The following is a 20,295-nucleotide window of genomic DNA, read 5'->3' on the forward strand; positions in this document are numbered from 1 at the left end:
TTATTCCTCAGCATCTTTCCCACTTGTAGAAAGAGGCCAGGAAAGGACTCTTTATCCTGGAGTGATTGTGTCGAGACATAGGACTCGGAAATCTTTCTACCCATTGCTTTTAAAATCACATTCTGATTTTACATTAACGCTTTTCATATCTAGGCATAGCTGAAAAGTGCTCTGAAAGACAGGACAGACTGAAGCAAAGGTCCTGCTGCACAGTGACTGTGGTGCTGTTGGAGTGCTGGACAGTGAACAGAAGCCTGCAGGGAGCTGTGGAACTGAGGTACCATTGACAGGGATGAAAACCTTTCTGTCCCACTCACAGGAGTCGTTCCTGCCTGTTGATCTCCCTGAGGATGCCCAGGGCAGTCAGAGCCCCTGTCCCTGGCAGGTGCCAGTGCTCTCTGCTCTGACCCAGCTCCCTGGCTGGGGGAGCTGATGCCTTTGCATCCAACATTCCATTTCGGAATGCTGGGACAGGAGCTTTCCATTCTTTGGTTATGTATTGGGAGTGAGGGGAATGTGATTGCAAAGCTGTGGGGGCTGTTGGCCTGGTTGGGTTCAGGACCACCTGCAGCTGAGCTTCTCCTCTGCACTGCCTTTGTGAGCCTTTCCTGGACCGAACTGGGGGGAGTGGATGGTGGTTATCACTGAGCAGGAGGAGTTTGCCCATCCCATGTTCCATCAGTGTGTGAGAGATCCAGGTAAAACCCAGCTTACAATAAAACAGGCCTTTTCAGACCCAGCTTGGTCTTTATTTTCTGTTGAGATGACGAACGCCCTGAGTGGGGCAGTCAGAATGAGGGGAAAGGTGACTGGAACTTGCTGGCAGGGGTTTAATGAGTGTGGGAGGAGGGAGCCAGGACACAGCTGGTCAGTGTGGCCTCACTGCATGGGGGAGGGCAGCAGCCCAGCCCTGTCAGCATGAACAGGACCCTGCAGCTGAAAGGTTAAAAATGCACCCGTCGGTCTCAAACTGGCACTTCAGGGGTTGGCTGCCCTGCTTTTGGAAGGGGCAAAAAATGTGCAAATGTTAGACTGGAGAAACTAGAGTCCTTCTGTGCTGCTCTCAGCAGCAGCTAGGGAATTTAAAGAGCAGCTGAAGACGTTATGAAAGCAAGAAAGGGACCTCTGAATTTCTGTTTTCACATAAATGGACACAGCATGTGATGGACTGAAGCAGACTGTTCAGATCAACTCTGAATTATCTGTGCAGGCTGCTGCTGTGAGCCAGAGGAAGGAAAGACTTGCAGCTGTAACTTAAAGAAGCTGCTACCATAAATGGGGCTGCAGGCACATCAAGGTTTCTATAATCTATTTTATTTATTAACTCAATATTTTGGACAAACATTTAATAGTCTTGCATCGTGTAGGGCTGTGTATTGATCATGGGAGTAGTTGTGCACCTTGTTTCAGTCCTGCTGTTTTCTGAGAAGAGTCTGAGGAGGTTGTTGCAGGACAGGTTAGGAGCACGTCCCTAAGAAATGGAGAGGGACTGGCAGCCCACATAGGCATGACCATTTAACTGGTTAGTGTTACTGTGTTTTACCTCTGTACAGGGACTTAAAAATACTCTGGGCTTTCCTTTGACAGTTTTGGGATGGAGGGAGACTGGTCTAGCTTAAAGCTTTAGACAAGACATGATAATTTTTAGTATTAATTTGTCTTTTTCCATGCTTAGAAACTCAAGGAAAATGCAAAGCCCTACAAGAGAAGCAGCAATCTGATCCTAGTTTGATTAATCTTCACTTTACCTAGTTTCTTCTAAGACTGTGAGATTACTGCCTTGGTGTGTCAAAAAACACTGTACCTTTTTCTATATTACAAATCATCATGATGTATCAATTATGTAGGAAGGCTAATCCAAATGCCCTCAGAACTAACTGGAATGTTTAGCTTTGCTTCAACAGGCCTTTCTATTTAATGTGGCCATGATTTGGCTCAGATCCTTTCTGAAAACAAAACACACAAGATGTTCCAAAAGTAAGTTTTTGGTAACGTTGACAGGCACCTTCAGCACCAACAGCCTCTCCTGGTAGTGTTTCAGATGAGGAGATTGAAGTGGATAATTAACATTTATGAGCTGTATTTATATGCTGAAAAAAGTTTACTGTTTTATCCCTTAAAGATTGACTGCCTTGCTCAACACTAAACTGAGTGAAACCTGGAGGATAATGACCTTGTTTTTATGGCAAATGTAAGGAACTGGCTAAAGTTGTATGCAGCTATCTTATGGTATCTCAGCTAACAAATTCCCTTTCATCTCTCACTGGTACTCAGCCAGAATTATCTCCTTTGTGATGCCTGATATCAGAATGTTATAATGACACTCTATGAAGTTGAAATTGAGGATTGTTTTAATGTGCTGCTCAGACACTTCTTGTATGTCCTGGACTTGTTTCAGAACAGCCTGATGTTTGTGAGGTCAAATAAGCCAGGCAGGTTTTTGAGTTAGAGGCTGGTGGGGTCCCTGCTGTCCTTCCAGCAGCATTTCCTCAGGACAGGGCCCCTCTGGAGGTGTGGGCTGGGGCCATTCCAGTGCAAACGCTGGGATCTGTATTTCCCAGTTCAGAGCAGCTCTGTGCTGAGCAGTGTCCTGTGGCACAGGATGGAAGTGTGGCACCTCTGTCCAGGGGTGCTGCTAAACCAGCAACATCCCTCCAAGGACTTGTCTCCCCTAATCAGCTGGAGATGGGATTGTTTCCCTTAAGGCTCTTTTTCTCCCTCTGCCAGCTGTCCCCAGTGAACCTGCTTCCCTTGCTGGGCACATCCTTTGGATGCACCAAACACTCCTTCAGCAAGCTGCTGAAATGTCTGCTCTGCACCAGTGGATATGCCAGTGTTATTCCCAAAGGAGTATTGGGCAACTGGTTTCCAAAGACTTTGGCAGAACCCTTACAGAGTGGATGTGGAGCAGGGAAGGTTTGGTGTGGAGTTCTGCCTGACTCAGTCATTTCATTTCCCAACAGTCCCAAATCAAGCTCTGCTTTGTGGCACGTTACTGTGGACAAGCCTTTACCTGTGCCATGGCATGGAGCCATGCTTTGTGAGCTTTAGAAAAGAATTTTGCTTCTTGGCTGGAGAAATATGGAGCAGAAAAAAAAGTAATTTTGTGAGTTCCAGTGAGGAATTTTAGTAGGGAAAAAGCCCGTGGAGGCAGCACAGTTGCAGTATATGGGTCATCTGAAACACATAACGTGAATTGGGTAGTAAAGTAGTCATCCCATCTCAGCAAATTAAGTTAATTATTATTTCTAGACAATTAGAAAGAGTAGGGGAGAGTGGATAGATGTTTAACAAGTTGACCTTCCAAAGGTCATGGAAGTAATTTCTCAGTACAGGCCGAAGATAAGATCAGAATCTGTGGGACAAACATGCCTCCAGAATAAATGCAGCACACAAAAAATTTTAACACAAAGTTCAGCAAATATGCTGAAACAGACTACTTGTTTTAGTTATTCACATATATACTAGGAAATAAGGTTGTATATTGGAAAATGTGCAAACTGTATAAACTGCAGTTCTGTAGGAAATTGCAACATCTTGGAGAGATGTGAAACTAAGAAGTAATGTAGCTCTAAAGAAACAGGAATATCTGACCCAGAGCCAACTGCCAATTGCCCAGAGATTGTTGAGAGTTTTGGCAAGGACTGAGTGCTGTGAAATGCACCCTGGCCTGGTGATGCTGAAGGGTTTAGGCACGGGAGCAGAAGAGGTGCCTGTTCACAGCAGAACTGCCTGAGCAGTGCTGGGGATGCTGAGGAGGCTGCATGGCTGAGATGTCTCAGGCCAAAAAGCACAGCAAGCAAATGGGAATTAGTTTCTGGGGGGTCATGTGCTATAGCTAAAAATGAACCAGTATTGTAAGTAACTATTATAAATCACTTAGTCTATCGTATTATAAAGCTTTATCACTTTTTAATGAGGTGCTCAGTATTTGTGATCAGACACAGAGAGGTGTGACACAGGTTGTTCACTTGTATGGATAATTTCTGTCCTGGAGTAGTCGTGTGGTTGAAGCACAGGCCAGGAGATCTAAATTCACTCCTTGCTTATGTAATGGCAATTACTAAGCAGACATTTAATCTCTGAACCGTTTCTGTGTCTTTAAATGATTGAAAGTATTTATGTAACACCCAGTCACACCTATGTGTGGGTCACATGGGGCAAACTGACAACCTGTTAAGATCAGAGGTTTTCCTTGTATTGCTAAATTCTCCTATTGTTTTGTAAGAGGATTTCTGCTATTACATGTTCATTTGGGTGCCACTCGCTTATTTGATTGGATGTTTTCTTTTCTACTAAGCTTTTGTGTATTTGTGGTGATTGGTGCACTCTCAGGATGCAGCTTGGTAATGACACTCTGGCTTTTATTGTGTTCCAAGACCAGCAGCAGGACAGGTTTGCTTATCCTTTCCCAAATGTCAGAACAAGGAGAAAACTGTCAAGACTTTATACTGAATGCACCTTGTTCTCAAGATATGAAAGCATTGCCAAGCTAAGTGGTATTCAAAATCCTGTAGCAAGGCTTTATGGGAACGTAAAAAAAAAGGCATTTTCTGAAATTGTGTTCCATTGTAAGAGTTTGTATTAATAATACAGGTGTAAAACTTTCTGACAAGTCTGCCTGCAAAGGGGGGTAACATTGCAGTGTGGGTAACACACACACAGAAGCTTTGCTGTCCCAGGCTCAGGAGTCTCATCTATGTCTCCCAGGTACAATAAGCATAGGGAGTATTTTAGAAGCCCTGGATATCACCTCTGTGCTTCTTTATATCCATTTTGTCCACTCCAGGTTAGCTGAGAGTTCAGCACAGTCACTGGCTGTGCCTGTACTTTGTCTCAGATCTGTGACTAACGGCCCCTCCTGAGGAAACCCAGAGGAGACTTTGCATAAACTCTTCAAATGTGCTGTTTTCAGGTGAGAGGACAAGAGCAGATGAGATCAGGCCGAGGGATGGAGTGCAATTAAGAGCTCTTTGTGCTGCTCTGCTGTGTTTACCCAGGGCCTCCTCCCTGCCCAGGTACCAGGTGAGAACATGCTCCTTCCCACATGCCCTTCAGTTATTTTGGTGAGGTTTCTTTGGGAGCAAGAGGCATCCAGAAAGTCTCCAAGGCTTGTTGCTTTGCTTTTATCGGGCGTGTGGGTGACTGCCTTGGTCTGAAGAACAATGTGTGCAGTGCTTCTGTACTGTCATGTTGCCTCACACTTTTGCACAATTCCTATGGGTTTTCTCATGCTCTGGCACAGGTCCAGGCAAGGAAGCTCAGTCAGAGCAGGGACGAGCTTAAACTTGAATCTAAGGTTGTGACAAATAGTCCTGTGGAACTGCCAGCTCAGAGCTTTCTGGTACTGCAGCAAATTAAGTGCTAGGAAAGGATGGAGGCCAAACTAGAAGATTGGTGCTTAAACCCATGGCTCCTCTGTGCACAGATTACTGGATTATAGGGTGGTGTTCTCATCTCAGCATATGGGAGATCTGGAGAAGGTAAAGCAAGCTGATACAAGATATGGAATAATTTCTATATTGGGAATCAGTCAGACTGAGAGGAATATAATAGAAATGTATAAATTTGAGTGGTGTGGAGAAGTATCAGCTGTGTAATCTCCCTTTAGTACAAGTACTAGAGGCCACACGTGAAAGGACTGGGAACTAGATGAAAACAAATGGAAGGGACTCACAGGTGAACAAACCTCATCAGTCTGCAGGCAGTTCACTCAGCTGCACATACCTGGAGGCAGGAGAAGACAAAATACAAGCATCACATGCTTGTCCTGTTCTCCCTTGTGGGTGTCTGCTAATTCCCACTGCTGAGGGTGGGATCCCAGGTTGGATGGACCTTTTGAGTCCATCTGGCCTGTCCTATGTGTGTCCCAAGAGCCAGTGCAGATACCCTGAGCTCTGTGTGTGTGTGACAACCCTGTCACCTGTGTGACCACTGGGGCACAGGGACCTGCACAGACAAGGGCACAAGTTTCCTGGGACGAGGCAGAATAGGTCTGACCTGCAGTTGTTGCTGAGAGCCTTGAATGTTCCCCTCTAGGATAGCAGGAGTGCAAGAGAAGGCTTTGGGTAACACCCTGGGCAGAGCTCCCTGGGAGCTGATATCCCAGACAGCCCACACTGCTGGGCACCCTGGGGCCACCCCACTGTGCCCTGCTGAGCACACTCAGTCCCACAGACAGAGCAAACCAGGTGCCCACTGTCACAGCACTGCTCTGGGGCTTGGACATGAAGGGTCACCCAACATTACAGGGCTCAGGCTCTTTGCAGAGGTTTTGCTCCACGCTTCAACCTTAGCATTTTCACAGTCAAGATAAATATTGACCAGAAACACCACCTTCTTTTCATCTGGGCTTGGAACAACTTCTCTGTGGAAAAAACCACGCTGGGGTGTGCCACTGCTGGCCTGACAGCTGCCGAAAATGAGAGGGGATTGGAAATAAATTACCTCTCTTGATCGAATAGTTACTGGCAAAGGCATAAAACTAATCCAGAGTCTCTCACCTCTAGCCTAGTAATAGCTGCTTGATGGACAAAAAATGAAGCACACAAAACAACAATAAAGTGTGAACAAAAGGAATACACCTGAAACAGAAATAGTAAGTTTTTTGTAAAATAGCTGGGAATAAGAAAAAAGGAAGATATATCTAGTGAAATTTCTCCAAAAAAAGAAGCAACTTGAACAAGATCTTCAGGGGATTTGGGGTTTTAATCTGACAGAAGCTGGATATTTATATTGACAGATAATTCTCACTACAGCAGCATTGCACACTTGTTTCACTGACCTGTGCTCAGCTTTAGGCTTTGACATGTGCAAAAAGGGGTGTCTGTCAGTTAAATGTGGAATTACACAAATAGCCAGGTATTTCTAAAACAAATGCATTGGTAAATTAGTAACTGGACAGCTTTATTCCTGTGCAGAAATGCAGCTTCTTTCTTTCCTGTAAATCCACTGTGCCAAATCTTTTCAGACTTTATAGTGAATAATTTGTATGTTCCTAAACCACAGAAATGACCCCAGAATGTTGGCCTGTATTTCAAAATAGCACATTCTATTGTACAGGAAGTGGCAGCTCCTTTCACGTTCCAGCTTCCTTAATCTAGTCTAGAGACAGCTGACAATTACAGGTGAGAAACCTTGACCTAGGAAATAGTTTTGTTACACTTTAATGCATTACTGTTACATGTGACTAAGTGATAAGACTGCCTCTGTAAAAGATACTGGTTTATCCAGTTTTATGCAGAATAATTCCAGGGGACTTTCTATTTCACTCCTGGCAGTCAGTGTTACTGTGAAGGGAAGTTGGGGCCTGAGAAACTTCCATTTGAATATATCACTTCAGCTGATCTTTCAGTGTGCATGGAAGTCCTCTTAAGAGGAAAGGACTTGCACACAATAAGCACTTAGAATTTCCCAGACACTCTTAAAGTCACAGCAGAAAGGAAATGTTGCAAGTCAGGAATATCAGATGTGGTAACCTGGATTCAAGCAGCAGCTCCTTTGATAGGATCAGATGCTGAAGAGGCAGATGAAAATAAACCCTGAGGGTAGGAAGTTGCAGGATGACTCCAGCCCAGTCCTTTTCTAAACCCTCCCAGCTAAAACCTCTTGTGCTGTGCTGCAGAAAAGCTTTTTGTCTTTGAGGCAATGGAACCTGCTGGCTGTGTAGCTCTGGGTGCCCCGAGCTGTACATGTGTCAAAGCCTTTCAGGAATGCTACAAAATCCTTTATCTTGATTAAGTGATTCTTGATCTTGATAAAGTAAAAAGAAGTTTAAAGTTAGGTTAAAGAGGTACAGAATGGCTTAAGCTGTGGCAAGAAAATGAATCCAAGAAACTCCAAAGGCTTGCTGCAGCCTCATTTATGAAAGTTTGTGTTACTGAGTTGAACAAGCTCTTTGCATTGCATCCTCTTTTCCATTTTTGAATTACTCACTTGTATTTGAAAAGCCCTGTTTTGTCTTAAGGGAAGATATGTACAGAAAGGATGCTCAGTGCTCATGTTCACCTGTACCTATTACTTCAAGTTTTCTTCTCCATTGGTTATTCCTCTCAAGAAACCATGAGCATCCACTTCTGTGTAGGATATTTTCTGATTTGCAGCATATGTGCACATCATAATATGCTACCACAGTTTATTAAATTAAGCTATCAATTGCTAAATGATTAAATAGACTAAAAGAACATAACCAAACACTGACTTTAGGTTTGTAGAAGCTAAAGGCGGTATCTTAAAATGATCCTGCTATCTGTAACTCATGTAAATATTTAGGAATATATTGACATTAGGATAAGAAGAGAAAAATTCCCTATCAGCTTCATGAGCAGTTTAATCTTTGACTAGGTCATGGCTGCTGTTTGTTTGAAATGAAAGTGCATGTGGTTACTTTTTCTCCCAAACACATCGATGTGGAGATGGTGATGGGGGTCTGAGGGCAGAGCACATGAGCTGAGCTTTCCTCTGTGGGTTGCACTTGGGGAACAAGGAATCTGCAGAGAGCCAGTCCTTGTGGGAAAGGAGCAGTCCCTTGGGAAAGGCTGCAGTCCCTGGAGCCCAGGACTGTGCCTCTGCATCCCACTAGTCCCTGAAAGGGAGCACATGTGCTGGGAAGCAGAAAGTGCACTGGATCTGGCTGTCACCCCCTGCTGTCAGCCAAGGAGGGAAATGGTGATCCTGGCCTGGTTCCTAAGGAATGCAGGCACAGCCACCCAGCACTCTGCTAGTTCTCTGCATGGACACTGCACATGTGAACTCCCAGGGAATATTTTTGCAAAACACCCAGTTATCTCCCAGCACAGGGGGCTCCCTTGTCCTCACCAGGAACATCTTTCAGGGTGTGTTTAGAGGGATCTCTGGATCTCTGTTCCTGCTCCCTTAGCCTGCCAGAGAAGATGTGTGCAATGTCCCAGCAGGTCATTGTTACTGTGTAATAGAGAGCCCACACCAGCCCTTACTGCAGAGTGGCCAAAGATGGGATTACATGAAAGCAGACGGAGCTTCACAGCCCTCCTGGGTACTGGGATTGATTCTCACCTCCCCATGTTTATTTTTTAACAGTTGTTTTCAAGACAAAGTGGTGGAAGTGGCTGATGGCCTTGGCCAATGAAGGGTGGTGAAAATCTTTGTGTTTGTCTCATTAATTTGAGAAGACAACCCTCTTGGAACAGATAAAGAATGATTTCAAGGTAACAGATTCAGAGCAGGGAAAACCAAAATTCACTCATTAAAAATAGTTCCAGAAAAATGTAAGGTTTTGTTTTTACTTTCCTCAAACAAATTTCCAAGTTACTAAGATAAAACCATTTCAGTATTTATCTGACTGGAAGGTCAGTGTTCCTATGAACAACAAAAGGGTGCAGTGAACCTTCACTTCTCTCCTCTTGGACCCAGCTGCCTAAACACTGCAAAAAGAGGTATGAATACAGACATGGCCTCGGCAGGGACATGGGAAGGTTAGGACACGTGTTCTGTGCCAGATCCTTCTTTAGAGGAAGCCATGTGGAAGCACAAACACACGTGGGAAGGCACAAGTGTAACTGGGAGCAGAAGTGGGTCTCACACTTGCAGAGTTCCCTGAGGGCTCTTTCTGTCACACCAAACAGTTCTCTGGGCTGTCCTCTGGCTTCTACCTCTGTCACTGGCACAGCAAGTGACAGTCCTGACATCCAGCTGCTGCCAGAGGTGGCATGACCACAGCTGTGCCAGGACATTTCCAGGGAGCATCTCGCTCATCTTGGTCTGGGTTGTGGTGTTGGTGACAAATGTGGGTTTTCTTAGTCAAAGCAAAAAGCAACCAGGTAAACTGTTTCAGTATTGATGTCAAATCATTCATTATCATTATGTATGTGGGTTCTAGTTTTGGTACATATGCTAACATACAACTTCTAAGTGTTAAGTTCCCCTGTGTGAGAAAGGTGGAGATGCTTCAAGCAGCAACAGAGTGAAGCTGGGCTTTAGGTACTGCACTTTAAAGAAGAGAGGAGAAACCCTTGCAAATAATTCATTTACTGACAGTTTCCACTTAAGTCTGACAGATCTATTTGTACCCCGTGTGACAGAGGTGTGACTCCTCCCCGAGCACAGAGCAATGCACCCCAGTGAAGGAGCCCATAAACCTGGGCACTGGTTTAGCAGAGGGTTATTTTCTGTAAAAGTCAGAAGCTCTCTAAAGACCTTCAAATCTGTGCACCTATAAAATATTTGTGTCAGTTCAGCAAAAAGTAAGTGAATTGCACAAATTAGTAGGTCAAAAGCTGGCTGCCAGGCCAAGGGCAGATTGCACAATTACTTCCTCTTCTGGAAAGTTTGTGCAAAGTGTTGGGCTGAATCATTTGTTTCCAGGCAAGGTACACAAGGAGAAACACTAACATTTATATATATATATATATGTGTGTGTGTGTGTGTGTGTATATATTTTCCATATGATGTTTGTTGGGATATCTATAAAAAAGCCACACCCAAATTGCTATTCAATAGTCTTATTGGACAGTGGGTTATTGTACATGAACATTTTCCTGCAAAGAATTGTACTTTACACAAAACTATCTATGATAGAGCTTGTGGTTTTGGAAAGACTTCACGTGGTTTTGGCTTTATTTGTGAAGGTAATAGAAATGACAGTTTTAAAAATTCCTGTGGGAAATGGGGAGGGGCTCCTACTTTTGTACCTGAAGGACAACTTTATTTCTGCTGATTTGCACACATAGGAAGTATTCCCGATTTTCCTTATTAAAAGCCTGACAAAGCACCGTGTATGGTTTCCTCCTGTGTCTATGGTACCAGCAAGTATTGACTTGAACATCTTTGTTCTAAAATGTCTGACATGCAATGCTGCACATCAACACATTGAAGACAGATTTTGAAAAACCTGGTAAGAGGGCAGTCTTACATCACCTAAGCAAACAAATGCCTTACTTTCTCTGAAAGCCTAATTCTTCCTTGACTAATATGGATAAAGTGGTTTCATGCCAATAAATAGCTGAATAACACATACAAAAGCCTTTGCTGTCAAAAAACCAGTATGAGTTGTTTAAGAGCTCTGTGCAAATGCTATCTTGGATAAAGGCCCAGGAACTTGAAAGAGACCTTAAGAAAACCCCACCCCTCAGTCTGACAGTGTTTGCCCAGTCAGGTTTGTCAAAGGGTTGACTGGGAGTTTAAGTGAAACAACGGTTCATATTTATTAAAAAAGACTTATTCTGTTGGAATTAAAATAGAGTATTATATTAAGTATTGAGCATTCTGCTCTGATGTGGGTTGTGAGAGCAGAGAAATCCTTCTCGTGAACAGCTTTTATCTTTCAGATCACATGGATGACAGTGTGCATCCTGGCTGGCCATCAGCAGTCCTGATTCCCTGGAAATGGGGGTTTCAGAACAGATGGCCTCAGAGATAAACATGGGCTGCATTTCCTGCTCCAGCTGAACACTTTGCTGTTAAAGGATTTCATTTGTTACGGGCACTTTAAATTTGGCAGCTGGATCGATCACGCCCTGGATTGAGTGAGATACCTCGGATGAAAATCCTGCTGTGGTTTAAAGTTTACAGGAAGAAGTTTGACTCATTTTACTGCTACTGTGCAAAAGGTTTATAACACTTTATGTCGCTGAAGAGAAAGAAATATAAACTGAAATCTCTCTTTTCAGACACACCAGCTCTCTGTGATGCCCCGAGGGTTAAAAATGAATATATTTGCTCAGTGCAGGCCCTGTGCCCTGCACAGCTCCTCTCAGCCTCTGCTGCAGTCACAGTCAGATGAACACTGGTAAGGACACAGTCAGATGAACACAGTCACCACATCATTCATCCAGAGCCGGGCAGGGAAATTCCTGCTGACTCATGCTTAGAAACACTTTCCTTGCTCCACCTCCTCCACTGTGGCTCCTCCTCTCCCTCCCTGCTGCTGCCTCCGATATTTAAACAGCTGTCCCAGGGCAGAGGGAGCACTCAGGGTTGGAGGTTTGGGTGGCTCTGGCTGTGTTGACTCTCACCCAGATCCCACCGCTCAGACCTGCTGAAGGTAAGGAGGCTCCAGGCAAGCACAGAGGGCTCTGTCTGGTGCTAAAACGTTGCTTTCTGAATATCCCAGGGCTGGTTTTAGAACGTTATGACAAACCATAAAGTTGAATTTTTTCCACGTACTTTTATTGTGTTTGGGTGGTAACTGGTCTGACATGTAAGAATAGTAATACAAGGGGGGAACTGACTCCTGAAACTTGTAGGGAAGTATAAAATGTAAAAGCTGTTGAGATCTTTGCTTTTTTAAAAAAGTACTAATTAATTAAATATTAAACTGGTAAAACAAATGGGTTGATGAAGAAGCAAAGTTGAAGAAAACTATGGTTGCATTTGTGCTGGTGTTGTTCTTATTTAAAACTGAGTGTTGTGGTGGTTCTTTCATTCTCTCCAGTATTTATATACTGGTTGCATTGCTCTCTTGAACACTCCCCATGTGCTGTTCAGGCCACACTTGGTGGTCCTTCCTCAAGCAAAAGTCTCATGGCTCTTACAGGGAGAGCTGCTTGCACGTGGCTGATGTAACCTGGCTCTTTGTTTCTCTAAAGATCAGTGGCCTTGTGTAGCTAAACATATCTTTGCTTTTGCTGACTTCAGACCCGTTTGTCATGCAGCCTGGGACTGCTGGGGCCACACTGACCCACTCTGAGCTCCAGCCACACTTTGGGAGCTGTAGGTCCCTCTGGACATGAGGCTGTGTCAGGAAGGAATGCAGAGTTTGGCTCAGAAGGAGCTGGGTGCTTTTCCAAGCCAGAACTATTATGTAAAATCACATAAGACACTGAAATGCTTTGGAAGCAGCCAGAAGACAGATTGTGAAACTTGCAGCATTGTCCCAAATGAAGAGAAAGGAAAGGAACATCCATTTAAAGTTGGAAGGCCAGAGCAGGAGCCAAAATCAGTGTCACTAAGCTGGCTAAGTGTGAGTGCCCAGCAGCCAGCACTAGAACAAAGAAGGGTGAGAAGAGTAATCTTGAGTTTCTTGCTGTCTCAGGCTTTTTCTTGGTGCTGACTAGTTCTGTACAGACTTCAAATGAACTTCAATGTCCTGTATGCTTTCCAATAGTCTCTGCAAGAACAGGCTTCTCTCTGCTGCACTGCATTAGCTGTACGGGTTATTGAGGTACAGGAGTCTGACTGAAAAAAGAAAAGTAATTAAAATTTTCCACCTTAACTTCTAATGGCAGGGAAAGTTTGGCCTGAAACTGAAATGTCTGAGGTGATCTGAGCTCAGTTTTACCCCCAAAGTCAAACATTTAGCCTACAGGAGGGGAATAGCTATAAACAGGTTCAGCATCTGGTTCACTTTCTACTGAAAAAGAATTATTAACTATGAATTACAGAGAAGGCAGCTGTAGGATGTGGAAGGGCCTTCTCCCATTTGTAGAGAGATGCTGGGATAAACGGAAGCATCTCTGGTTAATCTCGTGTTGATAGAATTGACCAGTGACAGAACTGCCAGAAGCAAAGTGAATAACACTCAAATGTCATTAAGGGGCTTTGTGAACCAAGATACTGAATAAAGCCATGGCTAAAAATGGTCATTATGTGCACAGATCTAGTAATTTCATTACACTAACAATTGTGTTCCTCTAGCCATTAAAATTGGGTTTATTCTAGCAAACGCTCCTTTTTTGTGTGTCAAAAGGTGCAGGATGGAGGAGGGTGAAGGAGGAGGGTGTTATCAGGGACCTTTCAGCTGCTGGCTCTGAGCTTTATCAGGGTGGGGAAGGGTGGCACAGTGCAACAGCCAGGAGACCAGGTAAACTTCCTCTAAAGCAAACAGGGCTGCCAGGCCCACTTCTACTATCTTGGGCCTTTTTTGTCCCCTTCAGTCTCCCCAGAGAATGCTGGCATACAACAACGGGACTGTGCACCCAAATGGGGTTGATGTTTGTCTGCTGGCTCTGCTGCTCCCCTGGCACTGTGTCCATGTGCTGGGCTGGGAAGGTTCAGTCCTTGCTTCCAGCAGAAACGCCGTGGGTGTTGCTGGGGTGCCACTTACAGAGTGCACACGGTGTTTCTGGGCGTGCTGCTGCAGAGCTGTGGAGCAGAAACCTGGCAGATCCCTTCCAGAGGTCTTGCTCTCCTCTTCCAGAGGTCTTGCTCTCCTCTTCCAGAGGTCTTGCTCTCCTCTTCCAGCCTCCCAGTAGCTTCACAGAAATGACATGTGCACTCTGTGTTAGGAAAAATTAATAAGACCTTTCCTTCTTGTGTAATGCAGAGGGGAGGGGTTTGTTTGTTACCATGGAGAAGAAACCTCTGCTACCCTCAGCTGGGTCCTGTGGTTTGGCTGGTTGGAGGGGACACCTCACTGGTCACACCAGTTCCTTTGGTATCTCTGGCTGTGCCAGGTGCTAGTGCTGAGTTCTGCCAATTGCAACTCTGGAGCTTTGTGGTAAGGAATTATTTGGGGGTAAACTTACAATCTCCTGAAGGTGATGTGACTTTTGGTTCATGTGGCAGGAACTACCCAAAAAAATGGAAAGATGGTTGGGCAGTTTGGCTGTGCCCCCACAGCTCCCAGGGCTGGGTCAAACATGCCTTAAGGGCTTGATGCATTCTTTGATATGGACACAACACTGAAATGTTCTTCTTCTGCAGGGAATGCAGTGACCTTTGAGTCTCAGTTAAACTGGGAACATAAGCTTCCTTGAGATCCAGATCTCTTCAAAGCTAGATGCCTGAAATCACTTAAATTAGAAAGCACAGCTATTATGCCTTTTAAATGGTTCATACCCTGTCGGGCACAATGCTTGGTTAAGTTATAACAGGCAACCAGTAAGTGGGACTAAACTGTGATCAAAAACCTTGGACAAAGCTGCCAGTTTTGAATTCAGCTTGTGAGCCTTCTGTGCTGCTTTACTGGGATGGACCCAGGGCTCTTGGAATATCCTGTCGAGCCCAGCTGTGGCTGTGTGTTGGTGTCTGGGACAATTGTCACATCCTTGCAGGCAAATTCAATTATAACACTCCTCCTAAAGCCTGGAGTTCTGCAAATTGTGAACTCACCTGTGGTTTCCTGGCAGCTCATTCAGCCCCCAGGCTCTCACTGCTTTGCTGTAGCTGCTGTGCCATAAATGTCAGCCCTAAAGTGGGGCATTACACTGGTAGGAAGACATTTGGTGAATAGCCCTGTCAAGGGCAGTGATGTGCCAGACCTTGTGGAGGCATGCACTGTGCTTGCCAAAGAGCTTCATGCACTTGAAAAGGGTACAAAAAACATGCCCCACTGAATGAAGTCATGCCTGTTGGTGGAGTTTTACTTGGCTTTCCAAAATGAAAATAAGGTTTTTTCTGTAGAATAACTTAAAAGCTTATGCTGAATTTCAGAAATCTCATGTTTATTGTAGTAAAAATAACTTCTCTAGATTAGTGACAGTAGACAATTCTACTCCCAGGAAAACTAAAGAAGCCATTATTTGACAAGGTAGGATTTCTGCAATAATGGCAAAAACATTCACTGTTCATTGAATATCTGCAAAATTATTAGATTAGTTTTGTGGATTCTATTCCAGTGACACCTTAGTTTCCAAGATAATTAGGATGCATATTTTGTTTAAAGACTTGTTGTTATTTACTTGTTCATACATACAACTCTCTATTTTCTGGAAAAATAAGAAAAAAGGTTCCAGAACTAAACTACTCAAAAAATCCTGTAGGGATGGAATGGTACCTACTTGAAAATGCAGCCAGGAGATTTCCAGCCACTGGGCAGAAGTCTTGAGTGAGGTTTTTTTTTTACTTATCTGTAAATGCACAGGTTGCTGTATTTGTGATCATTATGACAATTTTCCACACAGTATGTAAAGAAAACTGTGAAGTTTTCATTAACAAGCTGCAGCACTTCATTTAATGCAGTCAGAGGGTTACCAAAATTGACAACTGTTCTGAAGGGACTGGAATTCATGTCTGGAGGAGAAAGATAACTGTTCTCTCCCTCTTTTGTGTTGTATAATCAGAGAACCAGCCTTGATTTTGGGGTCAGGAGGAGAAAAAGATAAGGAGGTGTGTCCTGAGTGTGGAAATGTAATGCAAGGATAATACTTTGATCAGCCTGGGTTTGTGGGCTGTACAAAGTCTTGTTGGTTTTTTTCTTGCCAAAAAATGCAAGTGATTCCGAACTTATTTGTTTCAGCAGGTGGACTCCAGAGCAGAAATGCTTCCAGACAGGAAGATGTATCCACTGCTGACCAGACCCTCACATAGGAGTGGGCCCAAGCCACTGCCTGTTGTGATCATAGGTGAGCTTTCTCCTGCCAGCATCACTGTGTCTCTTATGCTGTTGTTGCTTTGGGCTCACTGTCTTTAACTTTTGTTCCACGTGTTCTCACTCAAACCAGAAATACCTGACCCCTCTTTGGGCATCCTTCCCTCAGCCAAACTTCCTGTAGAGGGAGATCACTGAGAGTTGTGGGAGGTAGGGACCCAGGTACTGGACAAACCAAAGCACATACCTATTTTTAATGGTAAAATTGGCAGCCTTTTGGGCATCAGTTCATCTGGGCCCGTTTTTTCTCAGTTGAACACTTAGAAAGGTTTGAAACCTTTTCCCTACAGATAGTTAATCAATTTGCTGTGGTTATCTGTAGTGTTTGAAGTGGAGGCAGGTTTGCGTGATCTTTTTTGACCATTGTGTCTGTTTAGAAAGTGCTCCAAATGCTGCTAAAGTTTCTTGAAATTTTTCACAGATTTCTTTTAAAACATGTGTCAGCTACCCTGATTTTGCACAGTTTTAATAGACTAATAAAAAGCTGTATGTTTCCTACCAGTTTTTAGAAAAGAACAGGTTATGTATTAACGGTCTTGTCTCCCTTGCAAGAGGGAGTTTTGTCACCTGTGGTGATTCTTGGAGCAAAGCACAAGCAGTGATGTCAGTGCCCTCCTCTGATGATGATGAGCTGTGCTCGAGGGCAGGGGTTGGACCCTGTTCATCTGAGCATGTGTTTAAATGCCTTGTAGAGCTGGGTTTCTTCCTTATCTGGCATCTGATAAAGTTAATGCAGCACATGAATCACCTCTAACCCTTGCTAACAGTGAGTTTGACAAGGATACTTTTACCAGCAGGTTTTTGTCTCAGTGTGACTTTGCACTGCCCAGTTGCACAAGTCTTTAGGTGGGAGGGAGGGTATTTTGGTACATCCTCAGTGTCCCTGTGCAGGGATCCAGTGCAGAGGTGTCACACAGGGAAGCCCCTGTGTGAAGATGCTGCTGGGCTGAGGGAGCTCAGCTGTTCCCTGCAGCTGGACACTGCAGGAAGGTCCAGCTGCTGCCCAGCCCCTGCCCCAGGGGGCTGTGTGCTCCCTCAGCTGGGCTGGCAGCCTCACAAGAGCAGTTGCATTCCAAAATAGCTTGGGCCCCAGAGACAGCTGGTCCTGTAGCCATCTACATCACCCTCAGATGTGGCTCAGAGTGAATCCTCTCTGAGTGTTGTGCACTCAGGTGGTTCAGTTTGGCTTAGATATATATTGTACTTCCTAAAGTAAAGCAGTAACCTGGAATTTGTTATATTTTACTATAGCTGCAGTTTAGTTTGTTTTCAATTCCTGTTGGGTTTGGATAAGTTTTCTCCAAGTGGACTGTTCCAAACACTGACCTGCAGCTGGTGCTTGCTCAGCACAGCAGCTCTGCCCCAGCTGTGACACATCTGCCCTTCCCACGGCTCCCTGTTGGCTTTGCAGCCCTGCCCTGGCTCTGTCTGAGAGCCTCCAGGAGCAGCCTTTGCTCCAGTCCCTCCTGAGGCACAGGCACTGTATCCACAGGCTGTGGCTCACCCAGCTCCCCTCCCCTCTGGCACTGCCTTGTGTTGGGGGGCTTTGGTCACCCAGGAGTGAGCAGGAGAGCCTGGGCAGCCAGACAGGCTGACACCTCCTTATACAGACCCTGTAAAACATTAAACATGCTGGAGAACAGCCACGTGTAAACCTTCCACAGGCTGCTCTCCTTGGGCTTTGGAGTCACATATATCTAGTTTTTCCCCTGGCTGTGGGGGGTCAGCAGGAGCAGTTCAGTCATCCAGCAGCCTGTTCAAAGTGCTGTATTCTGAGGGCTTGTCTTGCCATGGCAGAGGTATTTTTTTCCTTAACACACTGCTTGCAGTACCATGGTGGGGCTGCTTCCCATTTGAAAGTGTCCTCAAGACCCACTAGTCAGAGCTGCTATTGCCAAATATCCCTAAATAGATGGAATTTCTTACTGAGCAGAGCTGGTTCCCCTTCCCTTCACTGCTGTCAGGGTTCTGTACCCTGTGCACAGTGAGCTCCTGCCCTGGTGTGAGCTGTGCATCCAGCAGAGCTGAGCCCCTGCTCACAGCATGACAGAATGTGCTGAGTTGGAAGGGACCCATCAGGACCATCAAGTCCAAGTCCTGGCCCTGCCCAGGACACCCCAACAATCCCACCCTGTGCCCGAGAGCCTTGTCCAAACCCTCCTGGAGCTCTGGCAGCCTTGGGGCCGTGCCCACTGCCCTGGGGAGCCTGGTCAGTGCCCAGCCAGCCTCTGGGTGAAGAACCTTTTCCTGAGATCCAACCTGACCCTGCCCTGACACAGCTCCATGCTGTTAATGAGTGTATGTGACCAGTTTCCAAACCTTTATGTTCAAAGAAATAAGGCCATTCCTCACCATGCTAGAAACTTCCAGGGTCAGGTTAAGTTAACCTCTGACTTATTTAACCCAGTGTCTTTTCAGCAAGTTCTGAGGACCTTGCAATGCAAGTAGGTGCAACTGAGGAGGAGAAGGGGACATATGAGGGTAAAATGACTTCCCCAACTCCTTCCAATAGGTCAGTGGTTAACCTGGGAGAGAAAATCCCCTGTATCCACATCATATCTCTTGAATTGGTCTGGATATTAGAAACACTTTTCAAAGGACAGCTCTGTCTGCAGGAGTATAAATTCTTCTCCATTGTCTTTTCAGGGAATGGACCTTCAGGAATCTGCCTTTCATATTTGCTGTCTGGTTACACCCCTTACTTCAAAAGAGAATCTCTTCATCCTAATCCTATTCTTCAGAAGAAACTGGAAGAGGCACCAGAAGTCTCCATTTTGGACCAGGTTTGTGTAAAGATAACCAATATAACATCCCAGTAAAGCATCCTTAGGGTATATTATGAGTGATAACCTTGTTTGAATTTTCAAAATACACAGGCAGAATAAGCCTTAAGCAAATTTTGCCTTGTAATCCAGATCTGCCTTGTGTGAAATGCCAGCATTCCTGCTGAGATCCTTGAGGTTTTCCTCGGGAAAGATCAGGTCTGTGTGCCAGTGAATGAGCTTCCCAGAGCACCAGAACCACTGATTAGAGGCACTGGAGTGACAATCAGCCTGCTGCCTGGCAGTACACACTCTGAGCAGCTGCTCCTCCTCTCTCCAGGATCTGGACTACCTGTCTGAGGGCCTGCAGGGACGCTCCGACAGCCCCGTGGCTCTGCTCTTCGATGCTCTGCAGCGGCCGGACACGGACTGGGGTGGCACGGCAGAGTCTGTGCTCAGGTGGAGGCACGAGCCCAGCAGAGCCATCCCCCACCTGGTGCTTGGCAGGAACGCTCCTGGAGGGGCCTGGCATGTGAGTGAAGGGGAGCTGCTGGGGCTGAGTGTTGGGTGACAGCCAGAGGTGTTCCCTGGAGAGGGAACAACTCTGCCGAAATGCCAGCCAGCCATGGTTGGGGTTATGGACAGAGACAGTTTAAAAGGAAAAGAAGCATGAGAGGCCTTTCTTGTCTCTAGTTCTCTTTGGAGGACATGGATGGTTTCATCCATGACAGTGGATCGGGGAGGTTACAGATTTCATGATCTGTGCTATATTGAATCATGAAAAAATTGCCTTTCACTTTTTATGTAAAAATTAAGTAATTTTGCTCTGCTTGTTCCAGTCTATAGAGGGTTCTATGGTTACCTTGAGCAGAGGGGAATGGATGGGACTCCCAGATCTGCCTTTCAAAGAATGGCTAAAGCAAAAGAGAAGGTAAGATACCCATGGTGTGATCCTTTGCAGACTTCTGGAGGTTACCAACAAACCTGGAGTGCACTTCTTGAATGTAGCTACCCATCTGTTATAGATGGTTTTAGTGAAAGAAAGGACACCCTCCCACACCCCAAAAAAGGTCCATTCTACATTCAGTGATTCAGATAAAGTGCCTCTTGGAAAGTGTCCTTCCCAACAACCACTGGGGAGATGGATCAGTGACTGTGAATTCTGAGTAAAGCTTGAGTGGAAAAGCATGGTCATCTGGCTTCTGTGTCTACTGCTGCTGTCCCTAATGACAAATATAATCAGTTCAG

General features: G+C 45.1%; 1 protein-coding gene across 4 annotated transcripts in view; it reads left to right on the forward strand.

Annotated features, from left to right (window-relative positions):
• Positions 1-20,295, forward strand: part of OSGIN1 (oxidative stress induced growth inhibitor 1) — a 63,156-nt gene that overhangs the window by 40,115 nt on the left and 2,746 nt on the right. Inside the window, exons 1-5 of one of the 4 annotated variants that reach the window (XM_017824372.1) lie at positions 11,892-12,019; positions 16,154-16,259; positions 18,932-19,068; positions 19,388-19,579; positions 19,887-19,978. In XM_017824372.1, the coding sequence (XP_017679861.1) occupies positions 16,175-16,259; positions 18,932-19,068; positions 19,388-19,579; positions 19,887-19,978 (506 nt within the window). In that variant the 5' untranslated portion in view covers positions 11,892-12,019; positions 16,154-16,174. Of the gene's footprint in view, positions 1-11,891; positions 12,020-14,833; positions 15,229-16,153; positions 16,260-18,931; positions 19,069-19,387; positions 19,580-19,886; positions 19,979-20,295 lie in introns of those variants that run through there. The other 3 variants (XM_017824373.1, XM_017824374.1, XM_017824371.1) reach the window with 3 other exon arrangements.

The sequence above is a fragment of the Lepidothrix coronata genome, unplaced genomic scaffold (assembly GCF_001604755.1).
Source record: "Lepidothrix coronata isolate B3197 unplaced genomic scaffold, Lepidothrix_coronata-1.0 Scaffold110, whole genome shotgun sequence".
In the NCBI taxonomy this organism is placed as follows: Eukaryota; Metazoa; Chordata; class Aves; order Passeriformes; family Pipridae; genus Lepidothrix; species Lepidothrix coronata.